General features: G+C 41.3%; 1 protein-coding gene across 1 annotated transcript in view; it reads right to left on the bottom strand.

The window, feature by feature from the left end:
* LOC138206266 (A disintegrin and metalloproteinase with thrombospondin motifs 20) overlaps nucleotides 1–16,906 on the bottom strand; it is an 82,341-nt gene extending 65,435 nt beyond the window's left edge. The window contains exons 1-4 of the mRNA XM_069162851.1: nucleotides 16,530–16,906; nucleotides 16,023–16,387; nucleotides 11,567–11,735; nucleotides 2,463–2,716 (exon numbers count right to left, since the gene is read on the bottom strand). Coding sequence (XP_069018952.1) covers nucleotides 2,463–2,716; nucleotides 11,567–11,735; nucleotides 16,023–16,387; nucleotides 16,530–16,620 — 879 coding nt within the window. The 5' untranslated portion in view covers nucleotides 16,621–16,906. The remainder of the gene's footprint in view (nucleotides 1–2,462; nucleotides 2,717–11,566; nucleotides 11,736–16,022; nucleotides 16,388–16,529) is intronic.
* Nucleotides 16,907–25,214: the final 8,308 nt, after the last annotated feature.

The raw sequence follows: 25,214 nt of genomic DNA, 5'->3' as shown, positions 1-25,214 counted from the left end.
GTGGAGGAAAACATGGCCCAGGCCTGCCGGTGTGGCCAAAAGGGGTGTTTTACATGCTCTCAATACACTATATGTTACTGTAGAGTGTGATCAGTGCAACTTCACCGAAGTATCTCACAGAATGAGTTAACTAAAAATAAGATAAGATGGTACAAAGAAATGTCAGCAGGGCTGTTGCTACCATCACGGACACACATGTCATGATCTCAGGGAGAATTCTGGGAACTCAGTGATCAAAGGACAACGTGTTTACATTGTTCAATTACACACATATTGTATAAGGCTGACTGTGCTATTTTTTTGCAGTCGCGATCCGAACAATTTGCTAATTTTATGCAATAATCTTTACAAATCCTAATGATATAATACGTGTTTTGTTTTTTTTAAATACTCAATTTTGTATGAGATGGCTCAGTGGTGCATCAAAAATTTCTCCAGTCAGTGGGAGTCTTCAAAGGGTATTTGGATTTATTTAAATTGACATTTTATTGTGTTTTAAACATATAACAAAATATATATAGCAACTAGCTACGTTCCAAGATATATCAGAAATAACAGTAATAAACACACTAACACTAAATGGTCATTATACTCTACGTAATGTGACTCACTTCCATCAACATGACCAATAGCTAAAAAAAAAAACGTTGGATAAGATTTGGTAAATTTCTCTGCTCTGATTAAAATTGTTTGATTAAATTGTGGCAAAAAGAAAGTGACTGAGATCCTGTGAAAGAGAAGAGGAATGAAAAAGTGTGTGTTGGTGTGAGCCTGCACCGCTGGTCTGCAGACATAAGCCTGACAGAACTCATGTTTTGACTTCCAACCTCGCAATAAAAACTGGCACATTCAACATTGACTGCCCTCTTTCAGCTTTACTTAAAGACGACCTTCCACTGGCAATCATTACTCCTTTATAAGTTAATGAGTGCTTCAAAAAGTCTGTCTGTCATCCTGGTGAGAGATGGCAGACGGTACACACAGTTCAGTGCAATTGATAATCAGTCCTGGTTTGACACACTTTTACAGGACAGTCGATCACTGTGTTACTGGCTTAATTACCAGTCAGATTTGGGAGTTATAAAAAGGTGTAGGTGCTGAGTCAGGACTTAACAGGGCCACTTTGGTTGATGCAGCTGAGGTCACATCAGGGTTTACGACCAAGATGTCAAACAGTAAAAACAGAGGCTAGAAACACCCAGCCCTGGATTGCAGTTTACAACTAGCACATAGTGGACAGGGCTGGTGCACCGAATTACAAAAAATATATATTTAGCTTATTTTACCTCCCTTTATTTTTACCTTGACACAGAGGCATTTTTGTTTCTATTTGCCATAGGATATGTCAGTGTTGGAGATCCACTTACCTATACAATTAAGATAATGGAATTTCCTTTAAGGTGAAAAAAATATCAGCAGCAATTTTACTTTATAGAGATGGAAAGATGTCATTATTGATAATTCACAGACCTCCTTACATCTTACAGGGGCTATACAAGGTCTAGTTAAATCTGTTCACTTTAACTAGCCAAGGTAACCGTAAGCATTTTTTTTCTTCAACATTGCGTGAACCACCAAACCAATTGCATTCACCTCTAGTGTATTCTAATGTATTGCTTGGTCATAGAAAACCTGATAATGCTTGAAAAGTTCATGCAGTTGTATAAAAACATCTGCTGTTGTTATGAAGCTATTTTCAGCATCCCATAAGTCTCTTATAACGAGGTACAAGGTGAGAGCTGCTAGGGGCGCATACCATGTGGGCACAAATACTGTCAGCAGTGAGTCTCAGGTGGGGGTGAGGTTTGAATCGTGGCCAGCCGGACCTTTACTGCATGACATACCCCTGTTCTGTTTTTCACATTTTTTTGTCTGTCTCTGCTGGTCTGATCTAATAAAGGCAGAAAGCCAAAAAAAAAAAAAAAAAAAAAAAAAACTCTCAAACCTAACACATCTTCATCAGAGAGAAAAAAGGTTTTGGTCTGCTTCATGAAAAATCAGTGTTTTTACTTGAGGAAGCCATCAGACTGCCATCTTTGTTTTGATTTGGACACAGAGACAAAACTCGGGAAACCTGCATAATCTTTTAAATCTGAGTAGTTTTTATGGAGATTGACAGAAAATTCTGAAAATTTGGGTGTTAAACAACCTTCTGTTTTTTTGTTGGTTAATTAACCAATGCTTAGCTCAGTGAGCCAAAGGTATGTTAATACATGAGCCTACATTAGGGCCAGTTTCAAACCATACAGATGGCTTACGGAACCTTAAAACCTGCAATACTACAGTTGGCGTAGGTAAAAACATTTCTGTAACAATGTAATATAGTAGACAGTAAGGTGGTGCTTGAACAGGAGGACAATAATGCGCTAAAGCCCAAACCCACATCATCTGATAACACTCAATAACAAAAAAACACTTTACCATTGAGAAAAAATAATTTTTAGAAACATTATTTTACTTACTACTGACATGATTGTTAGGATGTAGTGCTCGAGGTTGCGTCCATGGTGACGAACCATTTTGGCATCGGCTGTCACCATTAGCTCAACATAGCGAGGGTAGGAGAGGAAACGCTTGTGTCTGCGTGGTGATCTGAGGTGTGTGCTGGTGGAGTTGTCTTCATAAATGTGCTGATCATCTATCGTGGCTCTGAGAGAGTCCAGCTCCTCTCCCATATTCCCTCTGCTCTCAAAGGAGAGGGGCCTCTTGGAGTTCTCTGTTTTAAGATAGAAAAACAATGAAAAAAGGTTGTTGTTATAGAGTTAAACTCTCCATCATAAGGGAATGAAGAACTCCATAGTTGGCACCAACTGCTTTACGTAATAAAGGTATTTCATTGGCGAGATGGTACATCAGTTCAGAACCAAAGAGTTTTAGCTTAGCTAAATTCCAATTACATAACAGAAGCACGCTGGACCTCTACAGCAGAAACCTGCCATAAATTATTGTGTCATTCCAGTGTTCAGGAAAACATTTAGTACTCACAGACACGAGGTGAGTGGTGACCTTTGAGACTTTTGTAGGTCAGGCAATCTGTGCTCCCTCTCCCTCTCCCTCAATGTGAGCCACACAAACAGAGAAAATCCCTAACGCCATTTTTCAGACTCACAGAGTGGGGTTATAAAAATCCTCAAACTGTCCCACTTCTGTGACCCCAGCCAGTATATTATCCAGAAACTATGGTGAATGGCAACAATCATGCTGATTGGAAGAATTCAAATATATTGAATGCCGAACTGAAACAAGTCCATTTATAGGTTTGAGATGAATGCTGTCAACAGCAGTCTCAGAACCATTATGACAGCCGTATACCGTGTATACTCTACCGACTCAGTTTTCAGCTGAAGTGCACGTGTTGAGCTGGCTACGATTGATAGATTCCTTCACCATGACACAGTGAAGTTAAAAGGGGGAGGCTGAGACAGACACAATGAAAGAGTGGCAAGGCCTCACGTTGAAGCAGATTTAATTACACATTAATAAGACTGTCAGAGTTTAGACAGACAGTTTGAAAGGGCCACAGAAAAACAGAGAGGAGCAGAAGGGGTGATACTGGATACCTAGCAGTGGTCATATAAATTGTCTATAAAGTCTGAATGTCAAAATGTTTTTCAGTCAGGCTCATGTATTAGCATTGGATGGATTTCCATTGCATTTATGTCTTAAAACGAGCAATCTGAGCACTAAGAATAGCATCCAGGCCATTGTGCTATCCAGATTTGCAGGTACGCATTGGCATACGTGATACAATGGAAGAAAGATTGCAGATACAGGACAATTTAAGCAGCTACAAGATAACAAGCCACAGAAATGTAGCAGGAGCGACTGTTTAAATGCAACAGTAATTAAGGCACAAAAGGAGATTTCTATGATATCTTCCACTTTCATCACAACTCAAACCACTCCAAAGACAACATTTTCACAAATAGCCGCTCTGCACTGTTTTCTGTTGGCAGGCAAAAGAATGGGCAATTTATTGACAGTTGCTAAATAAATTATATTGAGTAAATATAAATGACTTTAGGTAAGACTGTTAGTGTTTATGAGCCAAGCATAGTTTGGAATCCGTCATCCTAAACAACCTCCTCAACTTTGGATAACCCGATGATAGTGAAGAGTTCCTTTGTATTCTGTAAACTCAATCTTTCCAGACAGTCACACAGAGAGAGAGATTGTGTGTAACTGTTAGCTCAGAAAAGAGGAAAAAAAAAAAAGAAAACGAGGAAAGAAAACTCATTGAGCGCTTCGAGAGTATTCAAGCGATGCCCCCAGTGGGCACACGAGGCGGAGCGTGACTCCCTGGCACAATGGCGCTCAGCTCTTGCCGCCGTGAGGCCCAACCCCATGCCAGCGCCAGTATCCAAGTCAGCGCCAAGGCCGTCTGTACCCGTGCACACAGCCAGGGCAACTGGGCCAGAACAGAGCTTTGTATTTTCTAGGAAAATTCACTCTGAGGCCAAATCCACTAAACTAAACCCCTTAAACAGACTCGTCACTGCAGACAGTCTGACATCAAAGGGATTATCAAAACACAGAGGAGTATCTGCATCCTCAGAAATGGGCATTCAGACTCAGAGTAATTGACTATGAGATGAAAAAATAAAAGAGGAGGAGGTGGAAATATGGTCTGTGTTATAATAGCCTTTGAATCAGTGCAGATTAGCCACACATAACGTTTCCGAAATCGCCTTAGGTTGAAATCCCCCTCTCACTAGGTAGTGAGCTGCTACTTACACCATGAGAAGACAGGGGTGAGTGCCCTGACCTGCTGGACACACAGCTGTCAGCACCGGGCACCCAATCAGCATCAGCCATACATCTCCTTCTCCGGATTTTACATCTCGGAATTCATTACCTGGCAACAATTTGTGATATATTTTATTTTGTTTTTACACCAGCAAAAATATCATAAACATGGGCCTATAAAAAACAGACTCCAGAGGCTCCTCATAACAGTTCCAGTACACACATAGCTAAAACAGACCCAAACCACACTCACTTTTCTGCTCCAACACCTGCTGGACTCGTGAACGTGGCAATCTTTTTATTGTCGTGCCAAAAAAGAATCAAAAACAATTACTATTATAAACAATGTTGATCTATTCACTCGACAACATATTTAATTGTACACACAGTATCCCAAATGTATTATTACTGAACAGCTGCATGCATAAATAAAGATTTCATTGGGGTTGTAACACCTACATATGTTTATAATTAAGTATTTATTTACATTAATTCAAAAACATTGCAGTGTGACCGTTTTCATGTTGTATATGCATTTTCAGTTTGAGCCCACTTATGTACAGCAGCCCATCCACAACGAGGTCATTGAGATTTCATCTTAGATTAAAGAGCTACTCTTTGACTCTCCTTCAGTTCTCTGTCAAAAGTATCAATGCGAAGGGCCCAACAATGGGGAGCCCACATTTCATTGTTGAACTAATTAACATTCTTCTTCAGTGGCCCGCTGAGAGTTGTAACACCGTATTCCCTGCGTACCAATTAAATAGACAGTATACCTTACATTGAGTATAGGTGGTGCTTTGCTTTTACAAAGTCAGACACTCTGCTTACAGAAATTTAACTGACAGTACAACTCAGGAGGGGAAAAATGTTTAACCTCCTGCAGACAGCAGCACAATTAAGTGCAATTCTGTGGCTAGACAGAGTAAAGCACAGGCAGCTAATTGTTGCTGCTGATGAAGGCTTTTAAAAGGGAAGTGGCAGGGCTTTTGACCTCACTGGAAGACGGCGGGCTTTGTACACTTACAGTGCTCTCGGCTGTTATTTTCAGTTCAGAGACATGCTAAAGACAGCATGGTGGTCAGCTGAAGAATGTGTTTGGAGTAGCAGACCTCCTTAGACGAGACAAAACACTACTTTTGGATCGGAGCTCCTAATGATGGGCAGGGCCCTGGAGTGTTTTCTTTAGTCAGGATCAAACTGAGATACTTCTGACATTTGGTTTAAAAGAAATTCATCCAAACTGGTGGATGTCTAATGTCTTCAGAGGTCCATGTGAAAATGCATACTTCCACCAACCCCATCCAAGGCACTGTCCTTTTAATTTCTTGTTTGAATAATAGAAAATGTTGAAAAATGGAATACAGTATGAAAACAGTGGGTAAAGGTAAATAATAGAACAACTAGCACAGTCTGGTAAGTTCACATAGGTACATCACTCTACGATGTTGCAGCCTTTAAAACCAACTCTTAACTTTATCACAAAATGATGCTATCCAAAATCAAAAAAGACGATATCGAGTCTAATATCATGAAATCAGTATACTATGAATGTATTGCCCAGCCATACATCTGACCCTATCATTAACCTACTTAAGATGCTGAAACATCTTTGGCCTTGATATAAACAAAGCAGGCCTATGGTTTTGAGTGATGTCTGGCCTCTCAGATGATAAAACAGCCAGAGCTGCAGGAGATGACACTGATGCTTCACTGGTCAGCTCTTACAACTGTCGTTCCCCAGTCCACCTCAGTGGGAAACTGTCGCTCACCTGTCACCCCTTCTCACCTCTTACTGTCACCCATGCCACCACGCAGTCAGTCACTGTCACTCAAGTTGTTCTAGCCATTACAATCGGTGTCCGTCTGCTCAGGATGCCCAGACAGTAGACAGTGGCAGAAAATAGCCCCAGCTGGAATCTGTCACGGGAACTTCCGAGGCAACACAACACATTGGGTTCAATAGGGCTGAGGCCTCGGAGCAGACAGACACATGGCAGCTATTAAAGTTATAGACTTCGTGGAGCTGCCCAGCCCCGTTCGGCCCTGTCTACAGTGTCTGTTATCTTAAAATCAGATGACAATGAGTGCAGTGGACTGTATTATTAGCTACGTGCACTATCTCTCATGTAGTGTTATGAAATCTGAAGCAGTGAAGGGACAGAGCATTATGCCTGAAGGGGAAACATACACATCACATAAAACTAATATACATGTTGGCTCACACTAATAGTCAGTGTACATTTTTCAAATCATTGGACAATTAAGGGAAGTAGCATCATCTTGTACATTCAAAATGGCCGTCAAAAGAAAAACTGAAGGCAAATAGCAACACTGCTTTTTGGAAGCCCTGTAACAATAGCTACTTCCTGGTAAGGGGGGCGGGGGGGAGTCACTCGAGGGGACATGAGGGCACAGAGCAACCCTTAGCGCTTTGAAACAATGTGACATTCAGAAGCTCCACACCATCTAAAGCCAAGCCCTAAAGGTGAGAGAGGTTGTCTGAGTGATCAGCGCACGCCAATCACGCCCCGGCTGACCACCTTTCCTGACCCCTGTCAAGAGTTAAGAGCAAAACAAAGAGCTTGATGCATGCACAGTTCTGAGAGAGTCCCAGCAAACAAGCCAGCAAGCCCAGAAACCACGCACCTCTAGGAGGGAGAAACTCAAGGTCACATCCACCCGTCCAGTGAGTGACTACAAACAAAGAGGGAAGTGAGGTCACAATCAACAAGTGCCTCCATTCACATACATGAAAGCGCAAAGGGAGAGCGGGCACCGATTCAAGTCGGCTAGTTCAAACCGCAGGCGGGGGAGGGTATTTTTCCATGTAAATGAACCCATTGACCAAAAACCTGATGCTAGCATTTGAACTACCATGTATACACAGTGGGCACCAAGGGGGGAATCCTATACAGTGATTGTTTTTGAGGGTCAGGGGGCACAGATGCCATGTGTGCCAAGTATTGCTGCATCAAAGCCAGTCACTTCGCGGTCCCAGCTGCTCTCAGCTTGCCATCACGAAATCAGGTGAAATGCTTTTGAGATCCAACACTGGGACAGGGCTCTGGCTGTTTGGGTGTCAGTTTGCTGTCAAGCTGTCTGTATATTCAATGCACTGTTTCTAATTCAGAAAAAATGTGACACCCAGTGACTGTGAGAAAGAGTGACACTGACTCCCTTCGTCTGCTGCTTGTCTTCACATGGATTTCAGAAAGCCAAGGGAGGAGGAGAGAAGAATCTGCCCCTATCTGCAGCCACCCTCATCTCTGTGGTTATCTCCATGGAAGGATGACACAGAGATTCACATGCAAGCTCAGAGACAGATACCCTGTAGAATGGGTCATTAAAGTTCGGAGCTCTTGTGATTTGAGCCCCCCAGATGCTTTTAAAATCCACAACCAGGCACAACAAGGCACTCTGTGACTTGAAAACATGAATCACCCACTCAACAGCTATCTACTCCAGAGTTGTTCTAACCAGCAGGGTTGCCACCCAGGTTGGCTGACAGAGGAAGAAAGCTGATATAGCTGCCAGCGTTGTCATTCAATGGGACTTTATTTCAGAAGGCCGCTCAGAGGTTTTGATCCACTCATATGTTTTCTATTCGAGCTGTTAGTCGAACACTTTGGATTTGAAATATATCTGAAACATCCCATCCATTCAGCGCCACAAACAATAACGCTGTGATGCTTTATCAACAGTGCATGAACACACACAGTGAAGGAAAGCAGCTGAAGACAGGTATATGGCCATGTCCTGACTGCTGGAATAACACATATCATTTTCCATCAAGGTAACACTTTAACTGCGCTTATTAGTCCACTTCTACTTCTGACGTCTCACAGACAGTGACAGCACATGTATGAAAAAGTCAAGCATTTGTATGTATCAGAGATGACAAGTGTGAGGTTGAAAACCAAAGTGTAGCTTTGTTAAATTCAGCTCAGTGGAAGCATGGCCTTCCTCTCCTTTCAACACATTATTGCAGAGACTGTAAAAACTTTGGAAAGTTTTACTGCCTGAAGAGACAGAAGTCCCCGGTGTTGTTCTGGCACAATCTATAGTACACTAATCTCAGACATCATATCTGAGGGAAACACTTATCTCACCAGAAGTATCTTTTCTGCCGACACACATTTTGTTTCCTGGAGGTGTGCTCGATAAAACGCAGCTTGTTTCATCTTTGTCATTTTCAAAAATGTGCTTTCTTTCAAGACAGAAACTAGAAAGACAGATGAAGAATAAATCACCACAGTGAGAAGATATATCTTGCAAAGCAATTTCTGTGCTGGTGCGAGAAACTGCTTGCAGGCACAGTTGGCCGTTTGGCATTATCATGTGTTTGGACCGACAAAGGGCTCTAAACCTCCAGAACCTCTTCAAAGTCTTCAACCTGCCAAACCCCTCAGCGCTCCAGCTCCCAATTCTGATTTAAGACAAGAGTCTTCTTCACGGAAACATAAAGTGTAGAACGAGAGAGAGAGAGAGAAAGAGAAAAAGAGAGAGTCATAAGATAACTGACCCTCACAAAGAGGGCTTTTATAGCTCCTCAAAAAAGAAAAGATACTGGAATCTGCCCCCCCTGCTAACATCACTGGTTCTTGGGTCTATCATTTATGTAATAAAATAAAAATCTGTTTTAGACTGAAGCATCTCTGTGTTAACCCCTCAAAGACCTTTGAGAGATGTTGATTAGACTCGGTGGTCATTTGTGGAGCTGTAGTATGTGGTAGTATTGACAAATTGTTAGTTACACATACAGTTAATTAACATAAAGCTAATTTTATACAATTCACAGAAAGAATAATAATAATAATAATAATAATAACTTTATTTATATAGCACCTTTAAAAACAGAGTTTACAAAGTGCTCTACAGAGAAGCGAAGCATAGTCATACATAACGTCAATACCGGTAAACATTTAAGAAAACAGGAGGCAAAAAAAAAGACCATACCATTAAGGTAATGAATACAAGAAAACCAAACAAATAACCAAAATGAGCAAATGGAATAGAAAACAAACAAATAAATAAATGAATAAAATAAACAAACAAAAACAGGGGAACAAAAGAACTGCATAAAAGGACATAAAAGGATGACATCACTTAAAAGCAATTCTATAAAAATGTCAATGATTCTGCAAGCCTTATCTCCTCAGGAATGTACATGTTTGGTTCGAGACACTCCTCATAATCCTCTGTTAAGAAATGTTGGTCACCTCTAAGACACTTAAATTGTCCCTGTCATCCAATAAGAAAAAAAATATTTTGAATGTGACACTCTTAGTTTTGCTTCAACAAACAGAAGAGAATTCCTCAGCTAAAAACTTGGCAGTCCTGTGTTTCTGTGGCCATATTTAGACACTAATTTAGTTGAGATGTGAAAAATAATGATGAGAAAGAGCCTGACACACTGCACAGAGATGCTGTAGATTGGAGTAAAGAAAAGAGAAGAGCTACAGGGGCTAATCTAAAGCCGAGCAGGAAATGTCCAAACCCAAGACCAGGGGCAGCAACAAGTGTTTTGCAAGCAGAACGGCACGTGCCAAGTCAGTGTTTATATGTAACCTGCTAGTAGCAGTGTGCACTGCACTCCTTCCCATAAAAAGGCAGGACAGCCTTATTAGTTTAGCTCAGTGTGGCCTTCAAAGAACCCATTTATCACTGCATGCGGAGATCTGATAAAGCTGAGGAGTCCCAGCCTGAGACACCTCAGAGTCCTAGCACAGGCCCACCATTCTTTTAATCCTCCTGCTCATTGTTTACTTTCTGCCCTTTGATGAGGCCCCGCAGGTGTCTCACCCATTTACACATCTGCTACTCTAATCCTAATCTCCTGCTCTGCACTGGATATAATTTCCACATGGATTTCATTTTAAAATTGAGGTTATGAGAAGACAAGTCAGGATGTATGTTAAGTAGATGTTAAATAAGAACTGGTTAAAGCATAAAAGATAACTGAATAATAACAATGGATTAGACATCAGAAGTCAGGGGTCATTCACAAAGCTTTCACCCAGGCGGTTCTTGAGGGAGAGTATATTTAAAAGTGTCTCAAGAGTGGGGGCTGAGAGACCCTCTAGATTTCTCAGTCTCTGTTTACCACACACAGACTGAGGGAGTGAAAGGGCAGAGCATATTAAATCGGTTTTGGCCTGGCCCATCAGGTCAGCCCAAGTTTTTAAAACCACCGCCACACACAAAGGCAACCACCAGGCGACAATGGCTGAGTTCAGACAACAAGCAAATCAAGCGGTCGGCACATAAAAGATTTATTGCATCGCACAACAAAGGCCACCCTCAGAGCTCCCTGTGAGGACGACTTTAAGGTCTTCCATCGAGGTGAACTCCACTCGGTCACCCTGCTTTCTCTCGAGGGCCTCTCCACCGCCCAAAGGCCCTAACCATAAAAATTCTAATGAAATTGGGGGAACTTTTAAGCAGCCTCCCGAGCAGAAACCCTCTCCAGTTCTTTTCATTGCACTAACTAAAAAAGAAAAGCAATTATTCCTACCCTCTGAGCTCCTGCCACAAACCTGAGACTGAATGCTCCAGAAAAACAGGAGTGAAAACAGGCAGTGCTGGAGTACATTCTGCTTGATTAAGTTGAGGAGTTTTCAGTAACACCCCCTAATCAAGGCTGAAATCTTTTGGGTATCCTGCAAGCCAAAGATCGTGACTGAGTATAATTTACATTTGAGGGCCGCATTTATTGCCACGGTTCAGAGAGTGAATGCAGGTCATGAGGAGGTAAGTTTTTGCGGGTGAAAGTCAGACAGACAGTGGTTACAGGCAGTATAGTTAGGCAGTCTGTTACCTGAGGCAGCACAAGGCTCTGCGTTGTTGTCAGTGTTCGAGATGTTCTTTTTCCTCTCATGCCGATAGACGAGGTGAGGTTTGTTGTGTTCTTCATCGTATTCCTCCACCACAGCATTTAAAAGAGGCTCCAAGAAGTATTCCCCGTGTTGTGTCGTAAAAGTTCCAATCTGGAGGAGAATAAAGGCATGTTATTGATGGCTTTGGTATGAAACATACACTTGCATGTGTGTAGGTTTAGTTTAAACATTAGGGCATAGTTTAATTTAGAGATGTTGTAGTCTCATTGCAGTTGTTTTGTTTTGTTCTTGCCTTGGGCACCACGATGCACATTATTTTCCATGCTTTTGAACAAGCTCTGTTTTTGACAGGTGCACATGGAAAGAACATGCTGACTCAGAAAGGTCAGAGAATACGTAGAAGACTTCACTGTCAGTCATGATGGAAGTTTTAACCATGAGATTCACTGACAAATTTTGACACATCGTGAGTCATTTATACATGTATCAATGTGCAAGTAGGTCATGGTAAGTCAGTAAACTGTTCCACACCTTCAGGCACAGGCTGTTGAGTCAGTGCTTGTTGCAACTGTGATGCGAATGCATTTTCCCCTCACACCAAACTACTGGCCAGAGTGACATCATCATACATGGACAGAGCTGCTGACAGAGGAATGCTAATATTGATTTGGCAGCTCAGTCCCCTCACAAAGCTCCTTAGCTCACTCAGCCATGAGGCACAATGGTGTTTGCATGGTAATTTCATGCGCACACTTAAACAGGACATTGGACACTGGAATGTTATGTTTAAGGCAGCATTGCTCCATAACCGTCCCTAAGAACTGATGGACATTTGACAATGGAAAACATACAAATCGGATATGGAAAACACGTACAAAGTGTGTGTGTGTGTGTGTGTGTGTGTGTGTGTGTGTGTGTGTGTGTGTGTGTGTGTGCGCTTTTCCTTTCTGCCTTTCAAAGACTGAAGGATTAGTTCCCTTGCACATACAGTACACACTATACTTCCTCAGAAGTGCTACAGGCTGTGGGTGCTGCATGAGTTCAGAGTTGCAGTGTAATGACTAGCTTGTGAAAAGAATACACAATATAGAAACGTCCTCACTGCTGGAAACAGACTAAAAGTTGAATATTCTCCTGTGCCTATAATGCTGTCCCCCAATAATGCCACTTCTTTAGCTCTGACAAATAGTGAGGATGAATTAAACTAATTCTAACCAATCAGAGTAATTATATAATCCAATTTGACCTACTATGAGGCAAGGAAGCACAGACTGGTGCTTTTGTACAAACCTTCTTTTGAAGACAAATGCATCGTAAGATGTTGGGACAATGTTTTACGTCTCCCACCCGACACATCTGGACTGTCACAAATCACGCTGTGACCAATACTTTCCTGGAGATACTGAAATACAAGTGTTCACACTGCTTTGTTTTCCCGTTGAGATAATTGTACAAGTTTAACTGAGGTATATCTACACTCACATTTGGACTTGAAGATGTCAACACCAAAATTAAACCACAGATAAGTTTGACCTCGAAAGACTTTGCTGAATATGATTTTTTTCAAAACCATATCTGCAGGAAAAACATTATAAGATATCCAAGAGCATGTCCTTGAGTGCCTCAATACATCATCACTGAAACAAACTTGGCACTAAAAAACTGGTGATTTAAATGTTGTGGTGCACTTGAAAGACTGCAGGCTTCAAACATTTTGGTCTGATCAAAGTGAAAATTAAAGCTTTTAAATGTTCCCGCACATTTCATGTTATTTTTAAGTAAATATGAGAATGCTGCAGCCTTTCTGCTACTACTGCTGTTATAATATAAATCTAATGAATGATTTACATGGTGTAACAACTGGGAGATGTTTACCTGTGTCTTCTAAATCCCTGTGTGTGGTGAGTAAACTTTAATTAGGTGATGATGGTTGTCTTTCTGAACTTCTCATGTGGTCTTAAAAGAAGGCTGCACAGATAAATGCTCTGTTTAGTCAATGGAGGGGGCAGAGTTTCAGAGTTTCCCAGCATTAGCTCAGCAGCAAATCTGGCAAACGTTTGGACAGACACAATAGTTGCTGTTCAGTAGCGGGTGCTGAACTGGACCTTACAGCAGAGAGATTACTATTTGAAGCGAGGTCACACTCACGACATGGGTGGTGAATGACTGTTGGCACACATCTGGTTTATTAACTCGCACAAAGACAGGGTGAAATGCTGTGGGCGCTCAGTCATACGAAAGTGACGCGCAGCTGCAGTCAATCTCGAAAGTTAAATAGGACGTAAAGGTGTCATTAGCCTGCTCTTTACACAGAGGTACATCACTGGGGGTTGGAGAGAAGATGGATTCATTTCTCAGGACACCACACGTCTATTATGTGAGTGAACTGAGAGAGCGAGCTCCTCCCAGGAACTAACATTTCCCACGGTGTGAGCAATCCTTAAGTTCTCCACAACCTTCATTGGCAGTTGTCTCCCCTTCAGAGCATTTCTCCTCTTTTCTGCCCGTCACAGCTCACTTTGAAAAGGCCAAAAGCTCCTCAACCCTTCTCTCCCCCTCTCAAATCCCCCCCCCCCCCTTCCCCCAATTGCCCCCTGGGGATAGCTTTGAGCAACTCTGGCCGAAAAGGGGAACCTGCTTTTTTTCTAGAATGACCCCGTTGTTTTAGGGCTTAATTATTCCTTAATGACCTCATCCCAACAAAATGTCCCCGACCATTAAGCCCCAGTGATCAGATACGGACACATTTATGACCAAATAGCCTCTGGTGCTGTATCCATTGTCCTGTCATTCTCAATGAGTGACGATGCGGATAAGCCACAAAGATTGTTGAAAGAAGGATGCAAAACATGTTTGGATAAGTGAGTCATATATCTATGATGGGTGGAGGAGCAATTAAAGGCTTATTACCTTAATAATTTTCTTTATAAAAATGAAACGTGAAAAAGCACTTTATTTGATTGGTCCTTTTATGCAAGGCCACACTGAATCTAAGTTAATTACTCCTTTTAATAACACACAATGATTTCTGATATGATGTCTCATCAGGAGCACCATCACCACATGCATTGTGAATGTACCAGATCCGAAAGCCTCAAAGTGCAGCGCATGCCTATTCTGTAATACGCTATCCTGGTACTGTACACACTGCACCAAACTAAAATAAGGATTATGTCACTGACAGGGTGGGAGAGTCCAAGGCTATGGTCACTCTGTCCGTGTTGCTATGACCAATCCAGACCAGCACTCCCCCTCTCCTCTCCAAAGCAGAGTCCACACCAGAATCCGGCTGGCGCGACTGAGGTCAACCCCCTGCCCCCGGACCAGTAACCTTATGTGACCCATGAAGTCATCCCCTTCAACAGTTATCAGATTCTGTCACACAGGACTCAGCAAACTAACCCACTTGGGCATCCTCACGATATATTGGGTCCATAAACTCATTACCTACCCAATAACTCCATTACAGCCCCATAAGATTTGAAATATATGACAAAGGGGCAATGCAAGCAAAGAAAACAGCTGCTCTAAGACTTAATATCTGCTGTTTGGGGTGCCGAGATGACTTTCATTGATGACTAACCAGATGATTATTTTTTTCCTTGGATCAATCACCTCCTTAGTCTATGAAAAGTTAATAACTGTGAAAAAAACAACAACTCCCATTAAGCTCTAAGAACCCTACAGTGAAATCTTCAAATAGCTTTTTTGTCACAAACAGTCCAAAATCAGAGGGTATTCACTGTGCAATGAAGCATGAAGCATCAAAAGCATCATATTGACAACTTTTGAGAAGCATGTGCTGGTTCGAACATATCTGACATTTGTAATTGATAAAGTGAATTACTTCAAAAAGATATCAAGTTTTCGAGGAGAGTCACAATGTCTAATTGATCAGTTAACTCCTCTCGGTAAGTCTGCTATTTTTCCTTTTTAGATTTCGAGGTTCCCTGAGTCAATAAAAACGTGATTGATTGAGTAAAGCACACCCAAGACACCACAAATCACCCTGCTTCTTCTATTGTAGGAGAAAATCTGTCTTTTTGCTTGCCCTCAACCCAAGCCTCAGAACAGCCCACCCCAGTTGGACCTGATCAGGACCGTTAGCGTGATTTGGTCAAGAGCACTGGAGCAGAGCGGAGGCAATTGTTGCACCATCCACCCCGGGTCTAGACCATTACACCACGCTGGCTGCACTGTGCAACAGCAGCATCACCCCACGGGCGCTGAGGTGCGGGGCTCCTCGGTGACATGAGTCCAGCAACACTTGCTCTTGTTACACTCCTCCACACTTCACTAAAGCGGCGGGTTATATAGGACATGCGTGGATGGAAGCCGTTGAAATGGGAGAAAGCCTGTCAGCATCGCTTGATTGAGGCGTCTAAAAAAATAATAAAAAAAAAAAAGTTTGGAGCGAGTGAAAAATCTAATACTCACGAGGCCAGTGCACAGGCTGAAGACGGCAGGGTACTCGCTCTTGGCGTTGACGTGTCCGCGGAAAAAGCAGTGGCGCATATCGCTCGGGTCATGGAGGTGGTGGGAGTCCGTGCCGTTGCTCTGTTCCGCTCCCAAGTGTGTCACTGTGTAAGAGGGGGCGATAAAGCCGGAGTCTGCGGTTAGATTGAGATGAAAGCGTTCCCCGAACGCATCGATCCTGTAGTGAACCCGTAAGCCCGACAGGTCATCATTTAAACTTCTCCGTCTCCTTCTGTAGTGCAATTTGTGAGGGAATGATTCTCCGAAGTCATTCACACGGAGCGGGGTGATTATTTCATACGATGACAGCTGCTTGATGAAGCTTTCTGCAACAACAAAAAGTCAGAGAAAGTTGGGATTCAGAGACAAAAGTAGCGGCATTAATAGTCAGTGAAATAAATGCAGCTGCAGATTGTTCACCGGGAATCATTCTCAAACACCTTCAGCAACCATAAATCAAAACACTACCTTGTTTCGGATGCAGTCGGTATTGCAGAGTCTCCCGGACAAGTGCTGACAGATGACACATTAGTCCAACCAGCCAGATTGCAAACTGCATGATTTACTCCTCGAAGAAACCCAGGCTGTTGTCTCCAAGGCAGTACCCTCTGTCTCTCCCGAGTGGTTCCCCCTCTCCCTCTCCTTTCCCCCGGCTTGTCAGCAACAGGTCGTGGGATCCGCGGAGGATCTCTGCAGCGCAAATCTTGCAAAGTGCATTGGCCTCATCTCATTTTGCTTAACATGCATCCACTGCCCTCTATAAAGGCGAACTATTTATGACACATTCTTCCCCCTGACGCAAAAAAACCACGCTGCATTATGTAAAAGCAGTCTATACTGAAAGGAGGGATCAGTGCCAAGTACGCTTTCCCTTAGCCATCCCTAGAACACCCCGTGCACCCTAAGCACTCACCAATCACGAAGCAACGCCCCTACAAGCCTCCCGAGCCAATGGTGAGTGCGCCTCGACCACCACACATGGGACAGGCTGGAGTGCTGCAGTCTAAGGAAGACCAGTCATCAACCGAGACAATGAAATCAGTCTGAAGTCAGTTTTTTTTTCCTTTTTAGACCTCAGCAGATGATTAAATTCATGCATAATGGGAGTCACAAACTTTTGAGGAAACTAAGACACACATTGCAGCTATGGAGCACAAAACGGACCTTATTTCTGTAAAAAAAAATATTATACAGTATTTATTTTTCAGGCTAAAACTATAGAGACTTATTTAACTAATATCATAAATAATGATTTATTGTATAGAATTGATTGTAGAGCTTGACTGATGTAGCAGTCAGGCCAATATTCACCTATACTACCTATGACTGATAATACATGAATTAAGCGGCACACAGTAGGTAGCTAGAAAGTGCTGCAGAGAAATGTCAAATATATATTTGGGTCATTAAGAAATGTGTCTCCATTGTGTAGTTTGTCCACCAGAGAGCACTGACAAGCAGTGTTAAGTAGTAATACACTACTCAGTGTTACAGTAATGTGATTACTCCTTTCAGTAAAAAGGAGTGTTGACAAATTGTTACAATTTTAGTCGAAGGGACAACTTCCAAAGGGTTCGACTACATTTGTTTTGTTGGCTTACTGGGAGTTTGATTTGATTTAAAGAGTGGGCCTCAGTTTGGTCTCTTTGTGTTCATGTAAGTTTGGTGCATTGGCTGAAGGTGAAGGAAGGCGAGACTCCACCAAAAGAGAAGAAATGTACCTGATTTATACAGAAACACTCAGGAATCAGCGGGTTATGTTCAGAGTTGGGGGTTATGTGCTGCTGATAGTCAGTAATACCTGAAAAACATATGCCTTACTTTGTATGTCCACAAAGTTAAATACACAGAATGTAACATGATCGTTTTTAACAGAACCAAACTGGATCCAGTAATGAAAATAATTATTACTAAAGTTGTGAAATACATTTTCAAATCAATAATCTATTGAGTAACTGATTACATTTCAATAAACTTGCACAACACAGTTGATGACAAGTTGGTCACAATAAACCATTAAATTGAATATTGATGCACACTGACTGATATGACATATTTTTAACACTCACTCACTGATATCAGTTTCAGCCTCACATATTTAGTCTCAGTTGGACTATAATAGGCAGTATATTTAACATCATCAGCTTTTAAAACAACCAGAAAAGTATTTATTCATGTCATTTTTATCCATAGAAGGGACAAAATGTCAGAAACAGAAATGCCTCCACCCAATGTGGATAAATATAAAAACACATTTATATTAATGAATGAGTCAAGTTAGTGTGTTATTGTTAGACATTTAATAATACAATGAGTTTTGTATAGGAAATCTTTTTTTGGAGGGTTGATGTACAGAAGTCAAATTAATCCCAATGGGAACATTAGTGTGCTAAATTATCTTAATCTTTAGGCCTCTGTTGACTGTATTGTACATTTGATGGATTATTTTGTCTACTTCAAATGTAGTATTGAATTATAGCTTGTGGGAAAATATTAGACAATCAGAGCACAAAAATAATTAGACAGGCCATTATGAGCCATTCCTCACTGTCATCTATTGAAGTGAGTGGACTTCCTTGGCTGTGATGTGGTCAGCTTCTCGTTAATCATTCGGGCACGTAAAGTCTTACACAAGGTTGATGGACGTGTGAAAGGAATCTTGTTTTTCATGTCCTTTGAAGACTAATGTCACAGCATTGTGAATAATTAGACTCAGTGGGCTCACCGGAAACACTTTTGGGTCCTCTAAGCTCTTTCTTTGACACAAAACATCTAGTCTCCAAGTCATGGCTATTACTTTTTAAAAGTCTCTCTCTTACGAGTCTGTCTCTATCTCTCTCTGAACTTTCATGGACACATTTTAGTTTAAATGTGGTAGTGCGGTCACTGGACCAAACACATCAACTTTGTCATTGTGTTTTTCCTGATACGTCTCTGCAAATATGCTATATTCACAGCTGCAATATATGAGACAAAATCTAAATCCCATCAACATTTCTTTCTTTTTAATATTTTCTGCATAATGTTATGACATACCCCTTAAATAACAGAGATTTGTGTTCTTCTGAATTCCAGTAAATCCAGGTTTTCCTACATGTGCAAACATCTGCTGTGATCAACCCTTTTGAAGCAAACTTAAACAAAAGAGAGGGAAAAGATGAAAAGCACATCTGGAAACAGTTCAAACTTCCTAATAAAACAACAAGATTCACACATTCCCTTTTCTTATAGCTGACAACAAAAAGGCTGCACTGTAAGCTTGGAGTTTAAAGACAGGCTGTCTAAGCTGCATCTGAATTTCAGAGCTCCTGAGATGGAGTTATTGTTATCTCGATCAAAATCTCTCCACTGTAACTCCTCTGGTGCCTCCCTGATGTGTTATTCATTCAGTCTCCTCCTGTGAAGCTATTCATTCCGCTAAACCACTGCCGCTGTTCTTTCACTATCTAGAGCCAAGTGAGAATGTGCAAAAAGGACTATATTTGACAAAAGAGGCACGTTTAAGTACATTATAGAAAATCATATCAGTGATGAAAAGAAATAAATACTGTTCTAAAATGTTCAGTCCTAAGGAAGGTCATACAGTTTACTAGTGTTTGATTTGACCATTATATCTCTACAGTGATGTTTCCTAACTTTATTTATTTACTCCAAGTTCTGAAAATGTAATATCTTTTTAAGAAATAAAGATCATTTTTTTCAGGGTTTTGTCCAAAATCATGTTATGGAAGTATGACTAAAAAGACTTAAATTAACTTTTTGGGGTGAAAATAATGATAAGCCCCATATCAGACTGAAACAACCGCAGCAGGAGGTTTCCCACTGGATGATCTACTACATGGCATACACACATGTTCTAATGCCTCAAGCAATCACTTCACCCGCCCATCCACTAACTAGCTTTTATCATCTATGGTACATTTTAAAGTGAGCCATATGACTGCACTGGATAGCATATTTAGTGTAGCTATTCATGCACTCATTAAACATCCACAATTTCTGCCAGATGTGCAAAGTCACAAGTCAGTTTCTGCTGTAGACACATCACGGAACCCTCAAATCTGGAGTGCACTCCCACAGTGCAATGTTCAGTCCATCTTCTTTGTGTGGATTATTGGTGGTGAAAAGCATTAATATCCATCAGTCCTCAATAAGCCACAGAGGCTTTTACTTCTCGCGCCTCAAAACAAAATGGAGCAGGAAGTCGGATCTTGGTAGCCACAAATTGTGCACATATTGAGGTCATTAATTGTAATGTAGCAAAGTGCTGCAGCTTATTGGTTTCCACATGTTACCCATCTTATTGTTTCAAATGTGAATCTGATGACATGCTCTGGACAGTCTAGCCACAGTTGACCTTGCGGGGTCAGAGAAACGGGGAGGTTGGCGTTTGGGAAAAGGCGAACTAATGAGTTGGCTCTTCCTCGGCGTAACATCGAAGTAATTAATACAGGGCAATACGATTTTAAGAGGTATTGTGGCTTTGATACCAACACTTCTTACACTCATTGCCAATCATTCTCTTGAAGTGGTCTCAGTATCGCCTACATGTTTAGATGTAACTGCATGTCTATTTTACCATGCATGTGAGATGTGTCTCCATATGGGAGCTATTGATTGTGGTGAACCAGACATCAGTAGAAATCACGCAGTCAAGTGTGGTACATTTCATTTTATGGTATTTGATGGTTTTGTGTACCCTTTTGTACCCTGATGCCCTAATTTAGTAAAAAATACAATATTGCTCACTTTTCTCTTCTTTTCCAGCCTTTTGTGTATCATTTGTACAACAATTGGTATTGGTTCATTTCCCCTTTACAGTCACATGCTTCATGTTTCTCCTCTTGGTCATTCATTTACGCTACTCAGAACTTTGTTGTGACACTGATTTATGACTTAATAGCAATGCTGTACAGTTACCACATTTTTCCTTAAAATAACCTTATTTTTGCCATTTTAATTCAGGGAGATGTACATGTAAGCAAATATGCAACGTGTTTTGACAGAGGAATTACAGAAGACACTTACTGTACACACAAAAACAGCTAAAACAGAAACATAACGTCATTACATGAACGTATTATATTACACTGAATCAACATTGGTGAAAATCAATACCCGAGATTCCAGATAATATTTCCAAGAATCATGTACAAAGCACCGCCGTGTTAATCCTATTGTACACTTTAACTGAAGGCAGCAGTGGAAGCTCTTCCTCCGACATATCAGGTGATTTATCATCCAGCGTTTGACACCCACCCCTTCTGCTGTCTCCCAAACTCAAGCAAAAGCTCAGAGCTGAGAGCTCCAACAGCTCCAGAGCCACTCTTCCTCTCATGGTTCACCAGTTTTGAACTCCACAGTCATAACAGTGATCTATACCTCCTGACATACATCAGCGTCTCACCTTCACTAGCCACTCCTTGGAGTGTTGCAACATCTGCTTTATTTGATGCATATTTTCACGTGAATGAGGTCTGAAGCGCAGACATTTGTAACATGACCACAGAGAGAGGGCAACCAATAACTGCAACACATCACTGCATATTGTTGTAGTCGTGTTTGACGATAAGTTCGACATGCCAATACACAGAACTTATGGAAATACTTTTAAGTGTTACAGACTGCAGCAAATATTGTCTCGCAATACACCCTTGTATTGAACTCTTCTTATTCTGCATGGTTCAACAACGTCGACTCATCGAGGAATAAAATGAAATAAAAAAGTCGGTGGTGTGTAGATAGCAGGTTACTGTGTCACTGAAGGAGCTACCATAACGCACTGGCCACACCTCTGATCTTATCTCTGCTCCCACCATCCCCCATGTCTGACCGTTCAGGTGGTTCTCATGGTGCAGTGATCAAGGAGCTCGGCCACCTGAGACTTGTGTTGGCTTGCACTGCAGATTAAGGCCTCCACCCCCCTAAAGAGGCTTCCGCCCCCCGTTGCCACAACGAAGCTTCATAAGCTGCTGAATTCCTAGTGCCCTTTAAACACAGTGGTCTGTCAACCTCTTTCCTGCTCCCATTGAGTGAGGCATTGTCTGTCCTAGCCCTGCACACAGCTGTAAAACAATGTCAAAGCGGCACTCTCTCACCACTCTCCCGCGCACCGCCTCATTGATGAATCATCATATTATGGCAAAATAACAGAACAGGTTGACAGAAAACAAAAGGATAGCTGTTTTCTGAAAGAAATATAACAATGAGGCTTTTAATTTTACATTGTGGTGACTGCTGTAAAGACAGTTGAGTAAATAAATGATGAGGTCTGACGTGTTTGCAATGACGAGTTCTGTATTTTGATATCTGCATTTCATAGCAGGGTCAGTGTGTTTATTACTGTGTTGCTGTGGTCATTACATAACAAGCAGAAGCCTGCTGAGTTACCTAACAAGGAAGCCTTCCACAGTACTGTAAGGCAATAATCAGTTATATATATATATTATAGAACACAGAGTCTTGAATTCTTACTAAGAAACAAGTGAAGACGAATTGGGAACTGGGAGTTTTCTGGCCCCTTGGAAAATGAAAATCCAAAAATGCACTCGTATTTTAGCTGTTTTTGGTCTCCACCATCGGCTTTTTTTCCCGCTAAATGCTCCGCTATTGTTAAAAGCTAGTTTCCAACTTGCTGTTTGGTACCGAGAAGGTAGTGTGCAGTGGGTTTATCAGAGCATAAACAATAAAAAGCAGCTAAATACTGAAGAACAAAAAAATATATATTTAGTCTTCATATAAGAGAGCACTAAAATGGACCAAAACGGTAAATTTACAGGGCAAAAAAAAAATATTTACATTACATATAGCCACAAAAATATCAAGTAATAATCATTAAGTAATGACGGACTAAATAGTTCAATATGACTATAATGCACCATTTTCCTTGAGGGGACACTGATTTGTATCTAATTAAAAACATTATTCGTAGTTTTTACTTTAGTTTTGTGTCACTCATTGGCTGTGATGTTGAAGTGCATTCATGAAGAATTTATTGTCGTCTACTACATAGTCTCCAAGTCAGGGTGATTCTGACATAATTGATTGATTGATAATCATTTGGTTCCTGTTGGTAACAACTCAGCATTGAGTGTACAATGTTGTCAAGTATTTCCCACTTGTCTTTGCTCATATCAGTTGGTGTGTTTTCGACCATTTGAAACCATAACCATTTACACCATATGCGAGCTTTATCACTTCATAAATAGGTTTAACCTCGGAAGCAACAGCCTGATTCCAAATATGTATTGTTACAAACTCCCTCATCTGTAGTCTGCGACTTCTCAGCTGAGACCCTCGAGGGCCAAGCACGTACGTGGCTCTGTTTTCCATAACAGGAACTGATACGTTTCCACTGCTATTGGGACTGCAAGGAAACAGAGGTGTGTCATTTGTGTGTCTCTGCGTTAGGTTGAAGGGTGTGAGGATTGGGAAAAGGTCTGGTATCATAAAGATCAAATTTAGTGCCTCACATGATTGTATCAATTACGTTAAAATGAGGAGTCAAATCATGCAGCCAAGTGAAGTGAGATCATGTTTAATGCTGAAATTGACTTTAAAAAGATCAGACACCAAGAGAGGGGGGAGGGGGGGTTGTAAACTGTATTAAGACATCACACTCATAAATGTTACGCAGAGTGGACGATGAGCTAAACAGAAGGTATGTGAGCGTTTCACACCCAGGATGTATCCACCGTGGCTCCACTCACAACATGATGCCTGCTACACGACTCATGTGACTGTCTCTAAGTGATTCTATTTCACTGAGAAATGTATTCCCTTTTTGCCGTTGTCTGCAGGCAATCGTGCATCCATTCCTGTAGTAGAAATAGTAGGTGCTGATGTCTTTTGACATTTGTCCTCACCGGTGCTGATTTTTTCTTTACTGAAAAATGCCCTTGTCTGCTCCAGCAAGGGGAAGTAGGTACAAAAAGCAGCACGGAAGTCATCCTATAATACAGTTGATGAAGTTCAGCTTGACAAGATGAAAAATTTCAACACCAAATGTTAGCAGCACTTACTGCACGACAGACATCAAGCTGCCATCTGATATGTCTCCATACCATGACTGGATGCCACACAACTCAAAAGCAATCATCATGTTTTACTCAAAGTATGACCAGCAGGCTTAAATGCTGACCATGTCAACTGCAGAGCTTTGCATTTTCTCCTGTAACATCGCGGACTAATCCGGTAGTGATAAGTGGCGCGGGAGGTGCCACAGACAGCTGCCTAGTATTTGGGATATTAACAGCTGTGAACTTTAAGCGGGTAGTGACTCTTGAGATTTGGTGACAGTCCAGTTGGGGCTCCTGGGATCTTTCTCTTGGTCTGCATATAGGAAACACACATCATCCCAAAGATAAGAACATGGCCAAAGAAGGCTCTGGTCTGAGCGTTTTTTTGTATACTTGCTTCATAAATGTTAAAACTGACCACGCTCTGAAATTGATTTTACAACCACAAAAGTTCTGGTTCCAGGACCAGTGAACCAGTCAGCATTTATTTTAGTTTGTAGTGAACACGCAGGTTCACATTTACATTTTCACACCACAACACAACACAACACAACACAACACAACAGGTTCTGCATTGGTGGAAATGCTCCCTACGTGCCACAATCATCAAAATATGTCATTCAAATTGGTCATTCTTCAGGCCAAATTTCCAATTTAAATAATGCACAAGATCTCACAATTGGACCTAATATCACTGTTGGAAAATACTGGCGTTCAGCTGCCATGGACAGCCAGAAAGCTGTCAGATGCTATAAAAGTCTTTAGTTTGTCCAGAATCAAAATCACCTCACTGTCACAAAACTCCTGGAGATACCACATGGAGACTGTGATTAATGATTTCTGGGTTTACCAATTTGGGTTTAGAAGATGTCACTTAATGAGAAGCAAGATAAAACAGTACAAACGTGACAAACATAAGAAATCTATGATCTTGTAAAAAAAAAAACAAAAAAAAAACAGTTTCTGACATCTAAACAAGTTTGTAAAATTTCATGAATGACTAAACTTGTGCGTGTAACTGTTAATAATTTGCTCTAAAAATGTTACGACACATTTGATGATTAAACCATGATTTACAACCTGAAAGGCCCAGGCCCACGTCACCTACCATGTCCAAATATCACAACTAACCAAA

Source organism: Embiotoca jacksoni, unplaced genomic scaffold (genome assembly GCF_022577435.1).
Source record: "Embiotoca jacksoni isolate LCO1_2020_lvr unplaced genomic scaffold, fEmbJac1.0.p SCAF_3, whole genome shotgun sequence".
NCBI classification, from domain to species: Eukaryota; Metazoa; Chordata; class Actinopteri; family Embiotocidae; genus Embiotoca; species Embiotoca jacksoni.
The sequence above is the reverse complement of the archived record's forward strand: the minus strand, read 5'-3'. Positions and strand labels throughout refer to the sequence as shown.